The sequence below is a fragment of the Penicillium coprophilum genome (genome assembly GCF_028826855.1).
Source record: "Penicillium coprophilum strain IBT 35676 chromosome Unknown utg000002l_segment0_segment1, whole genome shotgun sequence".
Lineage (NCBI taxonomy): Eukaryota > Fungi > Ascomycota > Eurotiomycetes > Eurotiales > Aspergillaceae > Penicillium > Penicillium coprophilum.
Genome location: NW_026622722.1, coordinates 2,631,859 through 2,655,183, shown reverse-complemented (window position 1 = coordinate 2,655,183; position 23,325 = coordinate 2,631,859). Strand labels below are relative to the sequence as shown.

The 23,325-nt window shown below is 49.0% G+C and overlaps 11 protein-coding genes across 11 annotated transcripts; 5 read left to right on the top strand and 6 right to left on the bottom strand.

Annotated features, from left to right (window-relative positions):
• Window positions 1-2,420: 2,420 nt before the first annotated feature.
• On the top strand, window positions 2,421-3,720 carry N7500_003064 (cyclin family protein; the record flags this gene model as incomplete). The annotated part of the gene is given in 3 exon segments (XM_056674210.1): window positions 2,421-2,849; window positions 2,866-3,071; window positions 3,126-3,720. The coding sequence occupies 3 exon segments, from the start codon at window positions 2,421-2,423 to the stop codon at window positions 3,718-3,720; spliced, it is 1,230 nt and encodes a 409-aa protein (XP_056534735.1).
• An 868-nt stretch (window positions 3,721-4,588) lies between these two features.
• On the bottom strand, window positions 4,589-5,469 carry N7500_003063 (glutathione S-transferase family protein; the record flags this gene model as incomplete). The annotated part of the gene is made up of 3 exons (XM_056674209.1): window positions 4,589-5,224; window positions 5,275-5,321; window positions 5,388-5,469. 3 exons carry the CDS (start codon window positions 5,467-5,469, stop codon window positions 4,589-4,591), a joined length of 765 nt encoding a protein of 254 aa, XP_056534734.1.
• A 1,797-nt stretch (window positions 5,470-7,266) lies between these two features.
• On the bottom strand, window positions 7,267-8,881 carry N7500_003062 (GNAT family N-acetyltransferase; the record flags this gene model as incomplete). Its single annotated transcript, XM_056674208.1, has 3 exons — window positions 7,267-7,384; window positions 7,441-8,735; window positions 8,762-8,881. The coding sequence occupies 3 exons, from the start codon at window positions 8,879-8,881 to the stop codon at window positions 7,267-7,269; spliced, it is 1,533 nt and encodes a 510-aa protein (XP_056534733.1).
• Window positions 8,882-9,414: 533 nt separating this feature from the next.
• On the bottom strand, window positions 9,415-10,881 carry N7500_003061 (putative proline utilization protein PrnX-like; the record flags this gene model as incomplete). The annotated part of the gene is made up of 1 exon (XM_056674207.1): window positions 9,415-10,881. The coding sequence occupies one exon, from the start codon at window positions 10,879-10,881 to the stop codon at window positions 9,415-9,417; it is 1,467 nt and encodes a 488-aa protein (XP_056534732.1).
• A 955-nt stretch (window positions 10,882-11,836) lies between these two features.
• Window positions 11,837-12,764, top strand: N7500_003060 (pyrroline-5-carboxylate reductase; the record flags this gene model as incomplete). Its single annotated transcript, XM_056674206.1, has 2 exons — window positions 11,837-11,873; window positions 11,923-12,764. The coding sequence occupies 2 exons, from the start codon at window positions 11,837-11,839 to the stop codon at window positions 12,762-12,764; spliced, it is 879 nt and encodes a 292-aa protein (XP_056534731.1).
• A 139-nt stretch (window positions 12,765-12,903) lies between these two features.
• On the bottom strand, window positions 12,904-14,172 carry N7500_003059 (uncharacterized protein; the record flags this gene model as incomplete). Its single annotated transcript, XM_056674205.1, has 1 exon — window positions 12,904-14,172. One exon carries the CDS (start codon window positions 14,170-14,172, stop codon window positions 12,904-12,906), a length of 1,269 nt encoding a protein of 422 aa, XP_056534730.1.
• Window positions 14,173-15,105: 933 nt separating this feature from the next.
• On the top strand, window positions 15,106-15,822 carry N7500_003058 (uncharacterized protein; the record flags this gene model as incomplete). The annotated part of the gene is made up of 1 exon (XM_056674204.1): window positions 15,106-15,822. One exon carries the CDS (start codon window positions 15,106-15,108, stop codon window positions 15,820-15,822), a length of 717 nt encoding a protein of 238 aa, XP_056534729.1.
• A 217-nt stretch (window positions 15,823-16,039) lies between these two features.
• Window positions 16,040-17,660, bottom strand: N7500_003057 (DnaJ family domain-containing protein; the record flags this gene model as incomplete). Its single annotated transcript, XM_056674203.1, has 2 exons — window positions 16,040-17,227; window positions 17,289-17,660. The coding sequence occupies 2 exons, from the start codon at window positions 17,658-17,660 to the stop codon at window positions 16,040-16,042; spliced, it is 1,560 nt and encodes a 519-aa protein (XP_056534728.1).
• Window positions 17,661-17,950: 290 nt separating this feature from the next.
• N7500_003056 (mitochondrial 37S ribosomal protein mS37) lies at window positions 17,951-18,462 on the top strand (the record flags this gene model as incomplete). Its single annotated transcript, XM_056674202.1, has 3 exons — window positions 17,951-18,080; window positions 18,213-18,292; window positions 18,364-18,462. The coding sequence occupies 3 exons, from the start codon at window positions 17,951-17,953 to the stop codon at window positions 18,460-18,462; spliced, it is 309 nt and encodes a 102-aa protein (XP_056534727.1).
• A 304-nt stretch (window positions 18,463-18,766) lies between these two features.
• Window positions 18,767-20,435, bottom strand: N7500_003055 (cytochrome P450; the record flags this gene model as incomplete). Its single annotated transcript, XM_056674201.1, has 3 exons — window positions 18,767-18,903; window positions 18,960-20,053; window positions 20,107-20,435. The coding sequence occupies 3 exons, from the start codon at window positions 20,433-20,435 to the stop codon at window positions 18,767-18,769; spliced, it is 1,560 nt and encodes a 519-aa protein (XP_056534726.1).
• Window positions 20,436-21,373: 938 nt separating this feature from the next.
• Window positions 21,374-23,176, top strand: N7500_003054 (F-box protein; the record flags this gene model as incomplete). Its single annotated transcript, XM_056674200.1, has 1 exon — window positions 21,374-23,176. One exon carries the CDS (start codon window positions 21,374-21,376, stop codon window positions 23,174-23,176), a length of 1,803 nt encoding a protein of 600 aa, XP_056534725.1.
• Window positions 23,177-23,325: the final 149 nt, after the last annotated feature.

Genomic DNA, 23,325 nt, shown 5'->3' with positions numbered 1-23,325 from the left:
ATGGGGAGATGGAATATTCGTGAGAAATGGAAACTAGAATCCAACCCTTCACAAACCACTCAAATCAGCGATAATCGGTAGTTGTTCCATTAATAGAGCTATCATTATCGTGATATAGACCTGCATTGTCAAGCCACTACATATGTACTCCTACTTCGTACGGTCGCATTGTTGGTGTTTCAGCCCCAAGAACACGTATTAGCCATGCAAAACCGCATCACCAACATCTCTAACCGCCAGACCAACCCTGAAACAGCCAGCCCTACACTTTCGAAACCGCCCCATCCCAAGCGCCTAGCTCCTGAGTCCTAAGAATCGCAACAGCCCATCAACAACGATGCAGCCTGGTGCACAGTTGGAATCACCAACCCAACGTGATCAAAGGATGTACCCCAAATCAACCCCTCCCAACCAACAGTTCCAACACTCCGATAGCGAGACGCCGGTGAAACGAGGCGCAGTCTCACACTACCAACATTCCATACCGCGCGGTGATTCGGCTCAGGCGGAAGGGCGGGTGACGACCCGCACAATGAAACCCGCAGAGGGGGGTCCGGGGAAGTGTAAAAGCAGGAGTAGCGCGCGTCGAGAAACTAATAATAACCAACCTGCCTGGATCATAAAATTAGAAACGTTCAACGTCGCAGCGCTTCCACAATGTTGGGATTGTAAGCGCTGGGCGGGAAAGCGGGATGTTCAAACACCTGGAGGGACCGGCGCTTATATAGATGCATATGCAGTGTGTTTGGTCTTTTTTTAGGGGTACGCTAAATGGTATGCACGGAAAATTGCATGCATCCCACGGCCTCGGATACATGGGCAAATGAAATCCAGGTGAAATCCAGGTGGTTGGGGTTGGAAATCGATAGATCAAGAACAGGAACAAAGGGACGGGAATAATGCGATAATATGACCTCCCTTATGTGAGGTGGATAGATATCGGATAATTTAGATACTTTGTTTTCCCCTACGGACTTCGACAGCGAGGTCATCGGGCATGTCCCTCGAACACGCTAAGGTCGCGCTGTGACAGGGGGTGTTGGATTGGGATCCAATGAGAATGAACATCAATTAAAAGGGACTGTCAAGCTGTAAAAGGGACCGGTTGACAGGGATTGGACGCGCCCCACGGTGATCAGATCGGAAACTGACAGGTTTCGAGTGATTGGGCACTAACGCGAGTTCGCGGCGCCAACCTGAAATCGCCACCTTTTTTTTTCTCAGCTGAGGTCTGTTTTTGGTGATGATTGACTTGTTGGATTGTTGAACGTCGGATATTTGATGTTGGATGTTGGATGTTGGCTGTTGGCTGTTGGCTATTAGTTGTAAAATTAGGCAGTAGAGTAACATCAGGAGGCTAGAGAGATGCTATGGTACGCGTTCAAGGAATGGAATGAGCGCGTAGAGTTGAGACGTGAGTTTCATAGATAATGTTGGCGATCCTTGTAGGATGTTGCGATATCCCTAGAGTCCAATATCACCGAAAATTCAGTAAATCTAGTATAGTAAAGTGAATCAAATCATGTTCCAGTTCAACAAGTGAATATGAAAACAATAAAAAAAAAAACCAACAGTAAAAAAAGACCAAAACCCTCTTCAACCCTCTATTGGATGAATCTAGGGATAATAACGCACAGGTACAATAATAGTCTATCAAGTGTACATCACACTCCACAAATCAGCTTTCCTTTCTCAGACCTCCGCGCGAAGGTTGGAGTATCCTAGATCCAACTATGCAGGTTCAGTCCGTTCTACCCCCTGTACTTGGTCTATTTTTTCTCTCTTCTTACTGGATACGTCCTTGCAGGGGAAGAAAAGTCGTTCCCCCCCTCCGCTCTGGCGCATACCAGATACTATAACTAGAGAGGTATTCCGCCCAGATTCTTCACGAGATTCATCCACATGCTCAACGTCGTCATCCTTCCTTTATAATATCCTTTTTATTGTGATCATTCGCCTTTATAATAATCTGCCAGACATCATTTCCAATCTATTGCTTACTTGCATTGAACTGTGGATTGTGTCTCGAATAAATATCCGTTGCGCCAGGTCTCAGTTTCTCGGAAAGCCTCAGTTAGGGCTATCGATACGCGTTGACACGACAACCCGAACTATCTCATCCTTACTTGCAACATTCTTTTTTACAAAAGAAACTACTTCATCTGAAAGTTATCCTGCTGGTCAGGAATTCAATCTCCGGACACTTTTGTTTGACCTTGGATCGCATTTGCTTCACTTGGTGTCGACTCATATATACCCACAAAGACCTTTGTCCTGCTTTTGTCTATTCGATTGAATTGTCCGAGACAATTCACTTGTGCCTTGAAATCCTTTTATCTCTGCCTGTTTGTCGACCTACTTAATTATCATCCTCGACCACTTCCCTTTCGACACCCTCTACCACATCCCCCTCCCACAATATGGATTCCTATTCACTCAACCGAGCAGCTCTCGATGAGTTCGTCACTACGAGAGTTACCCGGGAAATGATAGCACACTTGGCCCAACAGGCAGCGCAGGTTATCCGCTGTGAGGCCCATGTGACCAACACCGTCAACCAGAATGGACAACCTACACCACCATCCACCCCTCCAATGGAACCATCCAACTTGCCTGCCCTTCCCTCAATCGAGGCCTTCATCGCCTCACTCGTCGCCCGGTCGCAGGTGCAGGTGCCCACTCTCATGAGCTGTCTCGTCTACCTCGGCCGTCTTCGTTCCCGTCTGCCACCAGTCGCGAAGGGTATGCGCTGCACCGTCCACCGCATCTTCCTTGCCTCACTCATCCTCGCCGCCAAGAACTTGAATGACTCCAGCCCTAAGAATAAACATTGGGCTCGTTACACCGCAGTGAAGGGATTCGAAGATTTCGGCTTCTCTCTCCCCCGAGGTCAACCTCATGGAACGTCAGCTTCTCTTCCTCCTCGACTGGGACCTACGCATCACCGAGCAGGACCTTTTTACCTACCTCGAACCATTTCTCGTTCCCCACCGTCAGCGTCTCCTTGCCCAAGAGCAAGAACGTCTCGCCGAAGAAGAACACCGTCACAAGCAACAACAACATCGCGAATGGTATGGCATCCCATTTTATAACTTGTTATTCTGAGAAACTAACCCACCCCCCAGGCGCCGTCTTCACGTATCAGCGGATCTGCTAGCCAGCCGTCTCCGCCGCCAAAAGCTTGAAGCTCGCGGCGAGGCCCGTCGCACAAATGACAACTCTCTCCGCCGTCTGCCCAGTCACGTCTCCTGTCCAACGATGCACAACACCCACTATGCCACCCAGAATGTAGTCGACCATGATCGCTACAACCCCTACCAGCGCCAGCGCGCATCTCCCAACAGAGCCAACCGCTCAATCTCCCCACCATCCGTTCGGGACGTACCAGCGCTCTCCCACGCCGAGACCTCCAACTCTCTCTGCTCGCGCTCGTCCAGTGCCGCCCCCAGCTCAAGCGGCACACCAGCCTCCATCAGCACCGTCTCCTCCCAAGGCGCCGATGACCTCCTGCTCACGGACTCAACCCGCAGCCCGTCATCCCTCTCTATGAACTACGGCTATGTCAATGTCGCCCACCTCGAATCCAAGAAGTCCTTCGAGCCTATCCGCCAGCCATCCAAGAAGCTGAAGACCAGCAACAACGCACACAGCGGCGGTTTCGTGGCTCGTTTCCTGGCCTCCGCGACAGGCTCGTACATGGGCAGTCGTCGATCCAACTAAATCGAGCTGGTTCTCGATTTCTTTTTCCTCGATTTTCATTAGCACTCTGGTCTCTTACTTAATCACTGATGCCGTTCACGCATCTCCTCCCATTTCCTATTTCCTATCTGTCTCCTATCTCACCACATCCCTATATGATCTTTATTTCCTTTTTCCATTTCCATATTCCTGCTTTTGAAAAAAGCTGTTCAACACGTTGATACGCACATGTGCCAATACCCATCTCGCTCACTGTCATTTGATGTTCAAACACGTCATCCATGTCCGAGCTTGATTCCGCGAGAGCTGTGAGCCTCTCTGTTTTCCTTTTCGTCCTTGTTTTTCTTACACTCGCTGCTGCATCTGCCTTGCGCATTCGGCGTTTGTATGTCTGATATTTTTATCATGGTCTGCATTTCACTCGTTTTTCACTGGATGTTATCCAAGAATCTTTACGCTTAGACGTTATGCGCTCGCGCTCGATGTACGTTGGACTTTTGATGTACTTACCTCCTACTTGGACAATGAAACTCTTTTTTTTGGACCTTGGGTACCTTGTAATGTCAAGTGATGTGAAGGCAGTAATACGGTATGTATTGTATATGGTATACTTGTATACATACTCTTGGTTAGAGTGGAAGTTCCCACATGCGCTATCTGGTTCCACTCCTTGTTCCAAGGTTCTGGCAGATCATGACTCATTGTTATGATACCGTAATATTACATAGAACTATACAGACTTGTTTTGCTGACAATCTCTGGAATGTCCATCAGACTGACCCAGTTCGACTGTCTCACATGGTATGATTCGTAAATACAGTACATCCTATGGCATCTACCGGGGGCAACCCGTTCCTATCATATCACTTTTGTAGTCCTCAAGTGAACTTCAACCACACCAAGGCTGAGCAGCCTTCATCAAGTCGAGATGCACCTTCGAATCCCCAGTCCTTTCCATTGCTTCCTGGAAGACATCCGACCCTAACTTCTGGTTGAAGAGAAGAATGCTAAACCATACAAGGTCAGCATAGCTAACCGTCTTTCCCATGAAGAAAGGCCCCTCATTCTCCTTCAACAAGGCAGTCACTTCCCGAAGGACAGGTTCCACCTCCTTCCATGCCCGAACACCACCTTTCTCTTTCTCGAATTGATCAAGTGACATCCCAACCATTGCTTCACGAGTGGTGTACCAGTACTCAAGACTTTCCTCATTGAGAATCCGCTTGGGGACCAGAGGAATGAATATCGGCGCAAAGGCGGTCATGTACTGAACCCAGACACGCTCGATCTTCTCGAGATAGACGGAGTCTAGGTGGAGCGAAGGAAGCGGGACTTGGCGTTCTATGGAATCCGCAATCTTGCGCGAATCCATAATGTATGTTCCATCGGGACAGGCAATGGTAGGGATGGAGTATGCGGGGTTCCCGGGATTGGGTGCGACACTGGGAACATTAGATGGTCTCCTATACTTGGGAATTGAGTCATACTGAGGTTCCAACGTAGACTTGATATCTGGGTATTCAACCTGTGATTGTAAGCGATTGTCTCTCAAGGTTCTTGTTGGATGTGACTCACCCATTGCGTCCGATAATCAAGACCTTTGAAATTAAAAAGGAGGCGAGCTAAGGAGGTCAGTATTTGTGTTTCTTGAAATGTATAAAGCCAATGAATATCATGGCTGTACTGACTTTTCCATGGATTCGGCGACCATGTCACAGATGGTGCCTTGCCGGAAGGGATATCGTACAGCACGTATTGACTTGAAGCCATGTTGACGTTGTCAAGAACCGAGTTAGTCAAAGTTGGACGGTATGAAAGATTACGCAATTAAGCAAAGTGGAGCCTCCCTCTTTCCCACGAGTACGGACGGGGGTATATGATTCCAAATACTGTATACTGTCGATATTGTCTTGTAGACATCCCCTTGCGCGGTCCTATATTGCATACCCCTTCCAAGGTCCCTTGCCCTAATCAATAATCTGATCTTCAGCCTCAATCCGAGCGTGAGCCTCTTTCCCAATTCTTCATCCTCCCAGCCACCAAAATGAGTCACCGTAAGGATACACATTTTATTTGTCAATTTGATCCTCAACCTAAGAAAGACCTTATGGCACTCATTGCACAACAACCCTTCTCTCTGGTATACCTCTCTCTAGCTAAAGATCATGCTTAATATTGAGTCAGAATCTGGGTTCCAGCATTTAGCGTTCTCGGGATTCTCACGAATGTACGTGAGGTTCCTACATGAAAATTCAGTGTGTGAGTATCTTCCCAGATTCTTCATGTCTTGAGCGCGGCTTCGGGGCTCAGATTTGCGTAAAAGCGGATAGTGTTTCTTGAGTATTCCATCACCATAGTTGTTTTTGTGGCCCATCGTAATTGGGAAGGAAGTAGCAGAGATCGTTGTTGAATGCAAAAGAGACATCATAGGTGCTTCGGTAGTGTGTCTAAGAATTAAACTCACAGCCCCAATAAAGATGTTGGCAGATTCGATATCTGGAAAAAATAGTTCCTAACCGGAACTAGGCTGGTTAGTATCGTGAATTTTCACTCTTTACACAAAGACCTAAGAGCTATATCACCATATATTCAAAGTTTTCGTATGTGATTTCGACATGTCTGAAACCTCAGTTTAGAAACATCTTTCAACCTTCTTTGAAAATCTCTCAAATATCTCTTATATATCTAAGAGATATATACCTATAGATTTCCCTATGTCACCTTATAGGTGACCATGTGCGGCGAAAAACGTGTCAAGCGTGCAATTGTCCCTTCTATACCAAATATGATTTAAACAGGAAAGTACGTGTGCTGGGCTCATCACCTGCCAGAGAGAAGGGGTCGACGTCGTGATGTGTAATGTGAGATGATTGAATGGAAGTTACTGAGACTATCAAGTCCGACGTGGTCGCCCAAATTGAGAAACGAACTCGTACCTCGTCTAATTTCACCTTTTTCCCTCCTGTAAAAAGAAGAAAATAGCTTTGAATAAATCACATCTCGTCATTCACCCTCCACGATCATCCTTGAGGAATTGTATCCTTTCTGTCTTCCTAGATAGCCATACTACCACCTTTTCAGGCCTGCAAAAATGGTTGGAATAGCCAAGGCAAGCCAGAATATTTGCAGACACGTACGTAACCTGTTTTCTCCAAATAAGATGTGTCTTAACATTCGGCAACCATGCTCAAACTACCTTCACCAAATTAAATGTATGCTTTCTTGGCAGCCTCCGCTGGAAGGTATCTCCATTGAGCTCGCAAGACGTGCGGAGATGAACGGTTTCGTTAAGAGTTTTGTGTAGGGTAAAAGTAGCATCTTTGCTAAGACCCATAGCGACCTCAGGCCGGGAAGCCTACGTGGAAATAGAAGATCGGTGAAACGGAAGTCATGCAATTCAATAAGCAATAACCAGACCCGCCATTCTATTGAACTAAACCACCCATGATAAATGAGCAAGACAATGTTGAAATCAAGTCAAATCACCAGACAAAAGTCAAAATCCAGGCAATGCTAGCTGTTTCGTTACTCATGATCGTCTCAATGCAAATCGCCACTCTGACATCTCTATATCGCTGGGCTTTCCCAGTGCTCGCGCTTGATCCTCATAATGGCAGAGTGCTTATGCGGGAAGCTGACCTCGCCTTCCTTATAGAAGCCTGCTTCTTGGAGGTAATTAATGAGTCTAAGAGAAGTTAGCACGTTCATCATCCTTTTCTGATTGTAATGTCAAAAACTCACTTGAGGTTATCAACCCGCGGTTCCAACACCACAGATTCAGTCCGCATATCCGCTAGGAAGCAGTGGTGCACCAACGCACTCAACCAGATTGCAACCCGATGCGCGCCGCGGAACTCCTGTTCTCCAACCAGCAAATGAATACCACGATCATAATTACCCGCATGATCCACAAGTCGTCCGAGCGGATCTTCCTTGACCCAGTAGATCTCGAAATACCCAAACGGCTTCCCGTCCCAACATCCAATAACAGGGAAGCTGTGTCGACTAGTCAGAGTAGCCAACAGGAACTTCTCCTGCACAGCTTTCGGTCCGCCTTCAGCCCACATCGCCTCAACCCGCGGCACATTCATCCACCGATGCAGTGTGTCCAGATCAGAGGAGATGTTGTCAGTCAGATGCTGCGCGATGCTCGTCACAGATGTGCTAACAGGCGTTCCGCTCTGACCACCAGCAACGCTTCCCTGCGACGTCATCGGCACAAACGCCACGCGGAACGAGAGATACTGGCTCATACTGGGGATGTATCGCACATAGAACACCTCGCCCTGATGCGGCGGTTTCGGACGCACGGGGTGTCGGATTCCGTTCGTGGAGGTGAACTGCATTGGTGGGGGCGGGTAGTATGTTGGGAGATGGCTGCCAGACGTGAACGGTCCTACGGAGGTGAACTGGCCCATATTCGCCGTGTGGAAAGTTGCTTCCATAGGTAATAGTGTCGGCGGTGCTGCGGTGGTTCTACCATCGGGCGTGGGCGACCCATTAAGCGACCTGACGGGAGGTGTGGCTGGAGTTCCGGTTGGCGTCAATGTGAAGAGGAAAAGACGTGGGTCGAGCTGCCAGAAACTGCGTCTGCTTACGAACATCGTTGACCAGCTGCTTGAGTCGCGGGTTTCGATGGGCTGGAGGCCGACGGAAGAGTCTTCGGTCGCGATCAGGCCCATTCTCTCGAGCTTTTGGAGGAGGTTCCGGCCTTTGAAGATTCCTTCCCGCTTGACCTTGATCCGCCATTCGCCCTTTGGTCGTCCGTTGGGCGGGGTCTTGGTTGAGGCGGCAGTCTCCACGTGCAGGTCTGGCTCTGGCTCGTGGAAGTACCACCATAGTGTTGCCCAGAGCATCATGGCGATCTGGCGTGTGGGTGAGATCACGGACTTGAAGTCGGTTGTTGGTGGGTTGACTATATACGAGATGTAGAGGGAGTCGCGGGTCAAGGTGGGGGTTGTGAAACGGCCAAAATTATCGTCCAAGTCGCGGGGATTCTCTGGGTTTGCATCATCTTTGTCCGTCTTGCGATTCCTCTCGGTGTTGATTATGATTGTCCAACCTGGGGGAAGGTGGACTTGTGATGTATGTTGAAGTCATTGGATTTGAAGGTGACCCCACCAAAAACAGGCGAAACGTCAAAGGTGAGGCCATTGGGCAAGTGACAGGCGGTGTTTCGCATGGCGAGGATATTTTGAAGGTATCCTGAGGAGTAATCTCAAGATTCTTAAAGACTTTTTTTTATCCTTGCTTTGGCCCCTCACTGCGCGGGGGTGAGGGAATCGTGCACCAACGATAGCGAAAATCAAGGCCCAATACGAATAGGTGGATTGGTAATGTGAAGCTCGAGAAGAAAAAAGAGAAGGGAAGTTTGTCCGAGAGGTTACATGACTGTGACCGGTGACGCAGTCCATCAGCCCACTATAAGCTTTGCCTTGTTCTTCAACTTGTTTTTAGCAATATGTATGATTGTATATGTCAATGTTTCTTTTTTTTTCTCGTTTATAGCTTGAAAATGCTATTAAATACCCGGCTCAAGGTCATACATTATTTGATGATAATTCATGTTTCAAGTGTTTCAAGTTTCTCTTAATTTAAAGATATTGTGGCTCGGGAGATCTGTTGATCTTCCAAATTTTCCCTGGATGTCTTCAGGATCAACCAATGGCAAACGAAAGAAAATAAGCAAGCAAAGGTATCGAATCAAGTCAAAAATCAAAAGTCGTCCACTGTCGTCCCCAACTTCCGCTCCCGTGCCAAGCGCACCAAATCTCCGCCGGTCACGAGATCCATCAGTCCAAGGCCAACTGATTTGTAGATGACATTCCCTCGTTGAGACCATTCACGGAGACTCTTTTCATCATCCACAGTCGCCGCATCACGAGTGGCATCACGTACCATCAGTAGTTCGCCCAGCTCAACAACCTGTTTGGGTTTAATTCCAGCTTGAATAATCTCACCAGCCTCTTTCATGGCCGCGTCGAGACTATCCACTACAATCACACCACTACGGTGGACATGCTTGTGCCAGTGACGATGAGCAGGTTGCACGTTGACCTCATCTCGGAGAATATCCGGGTGGATCTCGGCCATGTGTGCCTTGTATGATCCGATCGCACAGATGAGCCGACCCTTTTGACGGCCTTCGCCGGAAGTGAGGTATTCCGCAGGGAAAAGTGGCTCGGGAGAGGGTGTACAGCAGAAGATCGCGTCGGCCTTGCGTACGGTGCTTTTCAAAATTCGACCATACTCACCGAAATCGGTGCTGATGGCGGAGAACATGACATCCCCGCGCCACTCTCTGTTTTCGGGCTGGTAAATTTCCTGCAGAAGTTTGGCTGCGCGTTCAAAAGAGCGGTTCACAATGTATACTCGGCGGATGTCCTCACCGCGGAGAACCAACGCCAAGCGGATATGCCAGTAGGCCTGGGTGCCCGCTCCGAATACGAGGATAGTGCGTACCTTCTTGCGCCTGTTGAACATCATCAGTGAAGCCAAGGCCGTGCGGAACGCTGTTAGCTCATGGGCATTGATCAAGGCGAATGGCAGACTTTCGCCATCTAGCAATGTCACACTGCCGCGGGGCGATGTGTCACGAGTTCCTGCGCCCGGCCAAGCGCCAAGAGTTTTAGAGATGTTGGAGGTGACATTTTGTTGATTGACACAACCAGTGAGGAGAGTGGAACTATCCGTGCTTGATCCTGTCGTAGTGCTCTCATTGGTGGTGGTGGTAGCGCTGATCGAGTTACTATCTTCCTTGTCCTCCTTGTCCTCCTTGTCGTCTTGGGATCCAACGGACAAATCACTCAACTCGGAGGATAAGGAAGCCACCGAATTTCGGAACGAGCCTCCCCTACGCGAGGCAATCTGTTCCTTCTCTTGGGTATCAAGTGTGTCCCGCTCAATAGCACAACCGGCATCGGCCCCGTCCTGCAGGGAAATCATCTTGATGCCAATTGTTTGGCCCGTGCTGGCGGGCATGAAGAGTGTAGTGCAGCCATTCTGGCGAGTGATGGCAGTTCGTTGGGGTTGGTAGGCTGCCGAGCAACCCTTCTCCTGAGATCCACTGGAATATTCTCGTAGAGCCTCGGCGAGATTGCGCTGTAGGTTTTGAATCTCGTCGCGAGAGAGCGCATGCAGCAGCTCGCGGAGCTGGGATCGGGAGAGGACGGTGAGCGGCATTAAGGCGTGATAGGAAAGACGAAAAGGAGAGAGGTGTAATCGAGTAGAGGGATAGAGGGGAGAGAAAGTCTAAGATATGCGAAGAAGTTCCAGTTAGCCAAGATAGTCCACCACGCCTCTGCCAAGATAACAGTGAAACAACTTACCTATTATTATGCACACAAGTTATTCGCCGCCAAGGCCTAATGGAGTACAAAAAATGGGGGACTCGGGCGAAATCAGTCGGCGTCGGACACAGCCAAGTCACCTTCTCCGAGGATGACGACAACTGCGATTATGGTGGGGGAATAGCGGGGAGGGATCAGCAAAGATAAAACAGCAGTAATTCAATAATCCAAGGTACAAGCGCAGAGCTTGACAGACATAGAAAGGGGAGAAGGTCTTTGTTGTATAGAATCAAAGAAAAAGTGTAGAAGATTAAAGATAGGCATCCCTGCTGCATTCGGGATGCAAAGCCAAGCCCAATGCGGAAATTTGTATGTATACGCCACTTGTAAGGCGGAGTGGCGCCTTGAGTGCCTGAGGTAACAATCAGATCTAACCTGCTGAGATGTTCGTGTTAGCTGAACCACCACTCTTTGAAGACATATTCAAGAGAACTGCGTGAGTACAAAGTGGCCTTCAGTTATATTTCTTCATCTATATCATATCACCGGCTTTGGGGACTGCTAGACGAAGACACGACATGCGGTCGAAGGTCAAAATAATGACATTACGACAATCAAAGAATATGAGCGATTGGCATATCATCCCAAATACAGCTGCAGAAAAAGATAAACGTTGACCGTAATTATCTCCAACTGGTCAAATATGCCAAAATAAATATCGGCATCGGCTACCGAACGCCAACGTCGGGCACCTCACCCGAGATCCATATGAGTCAAGGAGAGAGCCAACCCCTCAACTCAGAACACAATTGACCCTCAAAAATTCACAATACCTATAGAATAACATGATGGCTTCAGGACAGACCCTCGGATTCATCGGATGCGGTAAGTAACATAACCATCCATAGTAAACCACCACTAACAAACCACCCAGGTAACATGGGAGGCGCCGTTCTAAACGGCCTCTTAAACAGCGCATTCTCAACTAAAAACACCGAAACCTCATCAAAGCCAATCAACCGCTTCATTGCGTGCACAAAAACAGCCAGCTCGGCAGCCCGTCTACAAGCGTCAATCGCCCCAGAACACCAAGATTTGATCAAAATTGTCTCAGACCAGAACGTGCAGACAATGCAAGAAGCCGATATAATAATTCTCGGTTGCAAGCCCTTCATGGCCGAAGCTGTTCTGGGCGAAGAAGGCGTCCGCGACGCCCTAGCCGGCAAACTCGTTATTAGCATGCTAGCAGGCCCAACGTGTCCGGCCCTAGCCCTGCTCATCAACCCAGACCCCAACGCTGCAAATCCCCCGCACCTCATGAAAGCTATCCCGAATATGGGTGCGCAGTTCGGGCAGTCGATGACAATTATCGAGACTCCCGCATCGACAATTCCGCAATCCATGGTTGCGGCCACGGAGTGGATCTTCAAGCATGTCGGTGCGGTCAAGTACCTAGGGCCTGAGCAGATTGGGTTAGCGACTGTTCTTGTCGGAGCGACGATGGCGACATTGACGCTCCCGATTGAGGGACTATTGGACGGGTGTGTTGCGGAGGGGTTCAAGCGGGGGGATGCGATGGAGTTGGTTTTGCAGGGGATTCGGGGTTTGTCTGCTGTTTTGGAGTCCGGGCAACATCCGGCTGTTGTTAGAGAAAGTATCTCTTCGCCGAGGGGATGTACTATTCAGACGCTTTTGAGTCTTGAGAAGGCGGGAACGAGGTCGGATTTCGCCGAGGCGATCATTAGAGGAAATACGCATTTGAAGGAGAAGATGTAGATATAGAGAATGAGGATATCATAAAATAGAAACTATACAGCCAGTGTATGTATGTGTGAACATTTCCCTGTAGATATATGGATAGACCAATTGCACTTAGACGCCTTATTTCCCTAATTTGACCCGTTTCCCAGCATTATCATCCCCAGATATCATCATCATCCTTGACTAAATCATCTTCATTCAGTACTTGAAGTCCATTCCCACGTTCCTCTCGCTTCCGTTGTCGCTTTGTCACTGTGCGCCCGGGGGTAAACGGCGTCACAGGAGTAAACGGCATGTACGGACTGTACGGTGTAGCCATCCCCGTCATAGGCGCCAACCGGTTCTTCACCGGTCGTTCCAAGATAGTGGTCTTGGTAGCCGGGGCACTTTGCGGCGGGTATGCCTCACGGAAAGGTAAATTGGACGGGACGGACGAAGAAGGAGAAGGCGTATTGAGGGTTAGAGGCGCTGGTGGGCGGGCGCGCCCAGGAGGGGGCAAGAGCGTCTCGCTCGTCTGTCGCCGCGGCACCGGAGCCATTGGAGGAGGGCCCGGGTTGTAAATCCGCGGGGAAAGAGGCGGGTCTTCGGGTATAAAGGCTCGAGGCGTGACCACGGCTGGAGAGGCTAGTGGAGAGGAGATTGACATCTTGCCAATAGCCAGACGTGGCGAGCGCACTTTGCTTGGGTCTGGATTGGCGCGGGAGCCTGTGGTGAAGAGCTTAGATAGGCGGGAACTGTTGAATCCCTTGGTCGGGGACTTCAATGGCGCTAATGGGGCCAATGAACTATCCGACACGTGGGAGCCACGGTCAGTGAATGGATTTGTGAGTTGACTGTCCGGTGATTGTGCTTGGAGGTCTTGTTCACGAACGGGCAGATCGACTCCGGAAGCCTTTTGAGCGTCATGCTCCATGACTGCCGCGTACAGCATCTCCATATCATTCTGAGCTCGTTGTCGGTCGTTCGCGACAATGGACTCGTCGATGGTCACCATGCTGCCGTTCATGGATGGCTGGGAGGGTCTGGCACTCCTGTTCAATGACCCCCAGGACTTGAATCCACCTGACTTGGGGCTGGGGAGGTTGTGTGACATTGGAGAAACTGGGCTGGGATCCATGCTGACGGGAGGTCTAACAGGCTTCAGAATTTCCATATGCAGTGTATAGTTGGACGACTGAACTGTCCGGCGCAGACGACGTCCGACAAAGATAAGTAGGGCTAGGAGGACAGCGACAAAGATAACATAGGCGCCCACAATGCTTCCAATTTGAATTGCTAGCAGTGGTTTGTCCACTGTTGGAGGCGCAGCCGATTTGGATCGACGTTGGATGTCCTGGGCCTGAACCGGGACACTATGTACAATCAGAGTAAAAAGGACAGGCAAAAAAGAGACAACCCGGGTAGTCATTTCCGGTGCCTGCATTATAAAAGACGAAGGAAGGGGGAATGGATTTTTAAAAGTAGGTGTAGTCACTGATCGACATTGCGAAACGTCAAATCTCACGGGAATTGGGGTGATACATGTTCCAAAGGTGATGAGGGCGGCAGGGGAGGGGGTATAAGAGGCAGCCCATAGGATGTGATGAAGGGAAGAAAAGTCAGTGCAAGGTCAAGGCATTCTGCTTCTTAGCCTGTCGTTGGTCACAAATACGCGCCTTCATGCACGATCATCACTTGGCGGCGACCACTCACAGGGAAGAACCCTAACTGCCTGCCAAAAGTCCTGTTGACTTAATTTAGAACAATTCAACTTACGATTGACGCTGTATGCTGTAGAGGCATTGGAATATTCTCAAATCCACTTCAATCTCAAATAAAGCCCTTGATAATTTGGAGTGTTTCCAACGTATTCCTCGAGTAGCATCCCACCGAGGTATGCATATGCAAGTGCATAGTAAAAATGCAATTCGGATCACCGATTGTGATGAGTATCTCTGAGAGAAAGCTTGAGAATCCTCAATGGAAGGGAATTCATTCTATCAGAATATAGATCAAAAGTGTAATACAATTTTGCTGAGCATTTGGTCGAAATAGGTTATCTCGTCCACTCAGTCTTAGGCAAAAGATGTGTATTTTCGAATACGAGAACATTTCCTGGTCTACTCCTTGAAAGTCCAGAGCACAAATGCAGACTACAAGCTCATCTCTTAAGATCAACATCCCACAGCACTTTCCCTCTGTTGCTCCTTCCGTGCGATATGACTCCAGCATCACCTGCCCAGTTCAATCGGGCAGGATACCCAGTGAACTTATCCTCACCGTCTATCACAGTTCACTCTATACCACAGCATTGTTTTGTCGGCAGTTATTGAATTTTTATAATACATTCACATCCTACAATTGGTTCAAGAGCCTAATGGGCAACAAAGTATCCGCAGTGAACGGCGTCAAGTCAGAGCACTTCTACGACCAAGGCAACGCGGTCAACGAGATCTGGGTGGGAGACGTCGAAGTCATCTCCCGTTTACCCTTTGGCGATTCTGACCTCGAGCAAGCTGGCTGGCCCGTGGGAGACTTCCCAAAGATCCCGTGGCATCATTTTATCATCCCCATGCAAAAGCGACACGAAGCGAGCAACATGACTGCCGAACTTCCCAATAATGGAACTGGTGGTATTTGTCAGGACTGGCTTCCGAAGCATGGATACCTAGGCATGTACACAAGCATCTCGTCAACTGCGGCATATTTCATCGGGGCTCTGTTCATTTTCCTCGCGTTCAGCATGTACGTCTCTTTTATGTCCAGCCTCACCGGTGCTTTCTTGAATTGGCAATGGATGCGAGAAGACTCTCATCTCTACCCGGATCCGGCTGCGATTAGACGTATGGCAAAGCATAACCTTTGGATTGGCCTCATCGAATCATTTATGGTGTTTGCTCTTTCTATTCTCTGCATGGTGCTGGGTGTGCCTGCTCTCGCTGCTGGCACAAGGAGATTGGATGCTACCACATTCATCTTGTTGAATGGGCTTGGGGGTGGTGTTACTGCTATAGTCTCAGGCCTCGTCCTCCTCCCCTTATACATGCTGTTGCGGACGAAAAAGCCACGTCTTGTGAAGAGTGGTCCTTCGTGAAAGAGCTGAAGATTTCCATCCACTTTTGTGCGGGCAACGCCCCGTTTTGAGGGAGGCACTCGAATGGCCGGCAGGTGGAGTTGAAAGGTCATCTTTGTCTGCTTTATTTCGAGTACTGTTGCTCGTCATGTTTTACGTCACATTACTGTTGTATTGTTATCTATACAGGATGAACAAAAGGAAGGGGGAGAGTTCTCTGTTTTGTCGTTCGCTGTTCTCAAGATTTAGTGAATAAATCGCGCCACAGCTCTTTCATACCGTATCCCTTCGCCTGATCTTCTTCGTGAATGTGTACAGTCTGGCCCATGCCCAGTGACCCAAATTTGCTGGAAGAAGCCGGCGGGACGATTGATGACGGACGCGCACGCTCTGTCGCTCGACGCTTGATTTCCTCTGCTAGTTCAGGTGCTACTGCGGCATAGCATGCCTTGAGCTCTCGATCAAGATTAATGTATGGTTTGTGGGCAGAGGCTGGAGCTTGGAGGTTGTATGTGCGTGCGAGAGTGTTAATTTGTTTCACGGCGAGTTCGTGATAAGAACGCTCAATCGCGAGGTATTCGGGGTCTCGCAATGGTGGGAGATGGGCCAGATCTTCCAGATTTTCATCGCTGTCATTCTTGATCGTAGGTAATCCTTGGGATGTCTCGGACTTGGAGACTATTCGGCCATCAGTGTTGATCTCCGAGATGGATATATCTTCTTCAAACGAAGCCTCCAGCTTTGCTTTGTCTACCAACCGAGCCTCGGCTGCAGCATAGGCTCTTGCCCGCTTCATTTGTACATCCAAGGAACCACCTTTGCTCGCAATCAATATCGCAGCATGTCGTCTCCAGTCCGCTCGAAGACGTTCGCGAAATCGATTTAGTTCCAACCCAAGCTGCTGTTGTTTCTCGATCCACGGTGGCACAATTTCCTGCTGTTGGATAATCTTATTCATGAAATATTCAGTTGTGTCGATGAATGCGCTACTCGCATTGGGATCCGGCTTTGTATTTACGCCCTTCCCACGGCGGATCTTTTTAAATTGTCCACGCGCAATCGCATCTGCGATTCGCTCATCTGCCAGCGACGAAAGACCCGTAATCGAGATCGGCATAGAATGAGCCCCGGGTGTCAAGTCCTCCCTCATCTGACGGCGCATATCCTCGCGCTCTTCTTCAGAAAATCCCGGAGCCTGGCTCTGTGTATAGATAGAAGTACGTTCTTTCGCTTCAGCAAGCCGTTCCCCGCGAGACCTTTTAGGCTTCGGGGCAGGTTTGAGGTTCACTGGATTGGGAATTTTGTAGGGCATTCGGATTGGTTTGCTCGCATCATCTAGCATGCGCAGAGTCGTGTCCTCAACGCGCTCTACTCCTGTCCATGCCGGAGCGGCGGCTTGCTCTCGTGTACCCTGTCCTGCGGCAGACTAAGATAAGAAATGTGGGTCAGCTTTTGCTGGACAGTAGGACATGATAAGAATCACATACGGGCATTTCGACTATGGAATGAGCAGCAGCATGCTGACTCCTGAACGAAGAAGCAGCAATACGCTCTGCGAGCTCATTTTTCAACTCTTCGGAGAAACCTGCCTGCTCAAAGTTGCGATGCGCAGATCGTCCGCCTTCTAGCAGCGCATCTTCGGTCATCTGAGCCAGACGGCGTCCCATTGGACTATCTTTGTTCTCCTCCTTTGAGCCATCTTTGCCATCTTTATCTTCTGCTTTGGATGTAGAGGGCGATGTCTGATTCAGGTGGCATGATGTGGAGAACCGCCTGGGCGTGAGAGCTATTGAAGCTCTAAAGGTGCATGTTGAAGAAAGACCACGGAGCTGCGTTGGCAAACTGTATTTCCCAGGCATACTGAGTAAATTTTTATTAGATCTCAGAACTTGCGACACCAAAGAGAGTGTACAGAATCTGTCAATAGGGTGGCAAGCCCTCAAGGTAGACAGAGAGCTCGGGGCCGATCAATATTAGTCATCCACCTCCGCGGAGTGGCCGAAACTTCGGATTTTGTTTGTCGAAGATCCGTCGACGGCGCCAGTATTCCATCATTAATCCCGCACACGGACGCACCAAGGCATTTGGCCTCTTCTCGCTCCAATCGATACCTTTGTTGCCAGTTTTTACGTCCTAATAATTGCCCACCATGGCACCCAAAGGCTCCCTCTCCACCCGGCTCAACCCGATGCGTCTCAACACCATCAACCACCTCCGTGTCCGCCGGCCAAATCAAAATGAGTCGAACCCTTGCGTGGTTGTGATGTCCTCTATGCTTAGTATGTTTATTACTCTACCGTCACGACATTGACGCTGTCAATCTCTCATCACCTTGGCTTCGCATTCCAAATGTCGAACATCTTGAATCTCGAAATCTTGAGTACATTACTAACATTACGGTTACAAAACAGACTGCTGGGCTTCTGCTGGATATGGCGCAGAGGGCTGCGCTGCTCTTGAGGCTCAATTGCGCAAGTGCATGGATGCACCGGTACGTTATAATCCACCATCGTTCTATTCATTGATCATCAACAATTATCTAACGAGGTACCCCGCCTACAGAAATCCAGGGAGCAGAAGAAGAACACCGTCAACTACCACCTCATGAGAATGTACCCCAAGGTTGTTGGTCCCCGGAAGAAGGATGGTGTTCTCGGTTAAAATGTTCTTTGTACGAATGGATTGTTCGCGATTATCTATCCGGACCTGGTAGCAGAAGCGAGTTGTCCACCTGGAGTTTTGGGTTTCTTTTTGATACATTATTACGCGAATACTCTGGCCTCGTCAGATCTACTGATTTGGTCTGGTCATTTTGCATCAGAGGCTATGGGAGTTGGCTTTTACTCATATGTACAATATACAACTATGGGGGGTATGGAATCACCTGTCACAACAATTGATTATACTCTTATTTCATCTTGCTTCTAGTAGTAGCTGCATGTGCAATATTCTCTCTCATGGCATCTCAGGCAGACTCAAACCTGAGGATCAGTTTATCGCCTGTCGGTTTCACCGTGTAAGCATCGATGGCTTCAATATCGTCATCGTTGACAATGGTGGTGCGGAAATTTGTGTAAATCGCAGCCACGGCCAGTTTCATTTCTGTCAAGCAGTGGTCAGCATAATTCAAGAGTGGAGATTATTCAATCCAGGTATACCTTGCAGTGCAAGATTGCTTCCCACACACATACGGCCCCCACTACCAAACGCCCAGAACCACCGGCGTTTCTCTTCCAGATCGGCAGTCGAGTTTTCGGATTCTAGCCAACGCCTCGGCTGCCAGGTTTCTGGATCTGGAAATACCTCCGGGTTGCGGTGCAATGAATATGCCTGCGCATTTACTCGGGTGTTAGGTGGTATATCTGCATACCCGGCCAGAGTACACGACGGAAATGGTGTTACCCGAGGCTGGATGCCAGGGATCGGAGCATGTAGTCTCAATGTTTCTGTCACAATCGCTTCCAACAGGGGTAGGTTATCGATTGACTTGGCTGGCGGCAGATCGGCTGTCTTTGGGTACGAGATCGTGGGACTCAGGGTGAGTAGCTCCTCTCGGAGCTTGTTCTGCACTTCTGGGTGTCGGGAGAGTTGCCAGAATAGATAAGTGAGGCCAACGGCACTGGTTTCAAAACCAGCAGTCAGCTGGTCGTACATCTCACAAGCAATATCGAGTCTCTGCTGGGCCTTGTCTGGCTCTGTTTCTCCATTCTTTGTGGAATGCTTGTCTAGGGATTGCTTCAACTGCTTGTAGACAGTTGGTTCGACACCCGGTTCGGTCGCTGAAATTATCTGTTCGGCCCTGTCGCAGAGGTCCAGAGTCCAGGCATCAAGCATTGCATTGGCTTCGTCACAGTATTTGGGTATCACGCGAAGACCAATCCGTCGCAACCATCCATCCAAATATGGGACCTCCTGGGCATAAAACTCAAATGGCTTTCGGCACATGTAAAGGTGAAGCCAGTGCTTCCGCACTGAGTCATCTTGCAGGTAATTAGTGCCGTTCTTCAAACCAAATAGATAGGAAGAGACGAAGTCCATTGTCAGTCCCTGGTTCAGATCATGCATATCAACAGTTTTGCCGGACACTGCTGCTTCTTGAAGAATTGGCAGCAGTCGATCGAAGACGACTGTATCTGAAACTACTCGCATATGAGGAGATGTCTGCAGAGTTGATTTGGAGTATATGTTGGACAACATCCTCTTTCGAATCGAGTGTGCCTTGCTTCCTGTCATGGTAAACATGCTCACTGTTCTGTTCCGCATGGTGAGCTACTTTGCTTACTATGGATCAGTTTCCATACTAACCCAAACGATGCGAAGACTCGTGGATACCAGTCATGCTTTTCAAATCCGCCAGCATAAACTGATTTGATTCCTCCCTCAACACAGTTGATCGAGATCTCCGATGGCCCTAGTCTAACGATAGGACCAAGTTTCTCGTGTGCGGCCTGAATTGTCCGGTTGTTTCTGCTTGTGAATCGCCTCCAGAGCATCCATACCGGTGAGACGCAAGCACTCCAGTGCACATTGGGGATCTTCGATAGCGGGGAGAGAAATACTGGGTAGATCAACACTCTATAAAAGATGACACCAGCACAAAATGCTATCGCTGCGGCAAAGATCGAATATGCCATTGCAAATGCTGGATCGCACTTGAATCTGTTCCCAAAGAGCAGGTATAAGAAAAGAGCTTTGGGAACCCCCTCCAGGCGTCGGGGTATACAATAGAGATTGCCGACGCCACTATGCCACTAGCTGTTAGACCAGCCAACGCCCATCCGTGTATTACAGGTAGTGCCGAGTGTATTCCCTAATTGCAGGATTAACCTATAGGCCCCATATCCTTTGAGATTCACTCACTCTGATTCGTGTTGCCTTTGCCGAAGGCGAATAGTTAGGTAATGGAATTCTAAAGTTTTCTCCCAAACGGTCAATGCGAGACCTGACGCATTATCTAGCTACATGTGTAGTAGGTTCGATAGGGAAACTGTGCCCAACCTCGGGGGACGACGCCGACGTTACCGCTTTCCCCGCGAAAGCGATAAGATGATAAGACGATAAGGTGATAGGGCGATAGGGCGATAGCCGTATGGACTGCCAGGTGTCTGCTACCACCTTTATTTTTAGATTCTTGGTAGGATTGAAAGCTATTATACCCTGTGCTATAGTCTGATTCCAGCTCAAAGCTCAAGGACTTGCTTCATTGCTTGCAGGAAGCCAAAAAAAAGAGGACAGGCCCCCAGAGCTGCCCAAGCGAGCTCACATGCTTACGTCATAAGGCAACTGGTGTCCACTTGGGGCAATTTGTGTATGAAACTGCTACAAGAAATTTTGTATCAACAGATGAACATCACACGATCGACAATTGTGGGGTAGAATACAGATCGGAGCTATAACTTACTCGTTGTTGAACCAATGGGGGCCTTGCTACAAAATTTCCTTCCCTAGCACACTCAATGAACAACAAAACACACGAAAGTGGCGGAACACAACAAAGAGCGATGGCAATAGTCTGAAAGCCCAAAACAATTGTTCCTTTCATATCCCTGTGAATCAGGCTTCCATTTTCAAGATGCTCTCAGAGCTCCCATCGGAGATCATCTATCACATCGCGATATATCTCCCGACTGCCAATGCATTAGCCCATTTGTCGCAGACATGTCACCGACTGCACGGCATCATCACAGCTGAAAATTCTAGGATCTTCCGGGCATTCGTGCAAAGCAGGTTCCCATCTATTGAAACACCACCATTCTGGAAAGATGCAGCACAAGCTTTGACTTCTAGGTCCCGGGCCTTGGACAGAAAAGCCATCATCGGACGATTCGTTGTGCCACCCGAAACTGCGACCAAAATCGGTTCTCACGAGGTGACTCGTCAAGACAATCCGACCCTCGGATACAGGCCTGCAATTGATTCTTATGAGATATGGAATGGCCAGCGCTGGGCTGATAGGAAAGAGGTCCTTGCCTGGGGTGCTGCCAACCAGCTTGTGATGAGGATCAAGCAAACGGGTGCTCGATCGCAAGAAGACTGGCTTGTTTTCAATGATGTCGATCATATCAGCAGCTATGATGACATTTGTTCTCTACATCTTTTATCCTCGGGGAACCAGTACAGCAACGATACCGACGTGGAGCATCTGATCTTTAGTCGAGTTCGAGGTGATATTGCTCACCTTGCCATATGTCCTAAGAAAGGAACATTTGAGCACAAGCAGAAGTTCTTGTCATATGGACTCAGACTCGATAAATCCGATTTTATCAGTGGCACAGACTCTACTTTGACTGCTCATTTCCAAAATGGATCCATCGCTTTCTACCATACCAAGACCGACACAGAACAGGTCGAGCCATTCACATGGCTTCTCCCAGAAGGCTCCTCACGAAACAACTATTCCAAACTGCTGTCCTCCTCACTAATAGCAGTGGGAACTGGGAATGTGGAAAATTCCTTGTCGATCTCGAAACTCACACCAAATGGTGTCTCTGCATATCGAGACATCGGAATCGGCTCTTTAGACACTGACTCTACAAGCCTCAGATCAAAGACCAAAATCAGTGCGATTGAGCCTCTCAATAACCACAAAATCGCAGGACCTCCCGGCGAAGTCTTCCTAGCCGCCTGGGATGACTACACGGTCCGACTCCACGACCTGCGCTCCCCGAGGTCCTACGAAGTCTCTTACAGAGACGTCACAGACCTCAATCCCATCTACAGTCTCCACACTTTCGGCCATGAACGCTTCCTAGCCGGAGCTGGTGGCGAAGCCTTAGTCAAGATTTTCGACCTGCGCATGTGCAACACATACAATTATCTCGATGCACAAGTACCAGCCTCGCAATCGCAAGACACACAAATGGCAACAAACACCAAAACCAACACCGAACCCAGTCCTAGAAAGGGCTTCTCAATCTTCCTCTCACACCCACCACCCCCTACATTCCCCCAACAAACCCAAGCCCCAACCCGACGCCGCCAAAGAGGTCCTTACCGAGGCCCCATCTATACAATGTCTTCACCATCGCCCTCCTCGCCAACCGTTTACACAGGTATCGTGGATGGGGTCGTTCAGCTCGACTTTGCGTCTACGGATGACCTAATAGGTCCGCAGAAAGAGTGGTACGAGTCTAATCTGGACCTGGGCGTGAACACGGGTTCAGATGTTTTACCACGCCGGAACGCCGAGCCGTTCAATTTGGCTGGATATGAGCGCCCAGATGAAGACGATTTCGCCACTACTTCCAAGCTAAGGAATCAGTGCGCGTTCAAGGACCTTGAGCCTGGAGATGTGGCTCGTGAGACGCATACGGGTTGGGATTGTAGATGGGAGACTTTGGAGGAGCCTGGAGCTTGGAGGAGACAGGATGGATAAGTTATGGAATGGTGGTTTTCTTCCTTTGTACAATACACATCACACTGTTTTGAAAGAGATTTCTCGGGGTAGGAGATTGCATTGGTGAGTTATGACCCTGGTCTCTCTTCTACTTCATGAAAAATTGCAAACACTTCGAAAACCCGTCT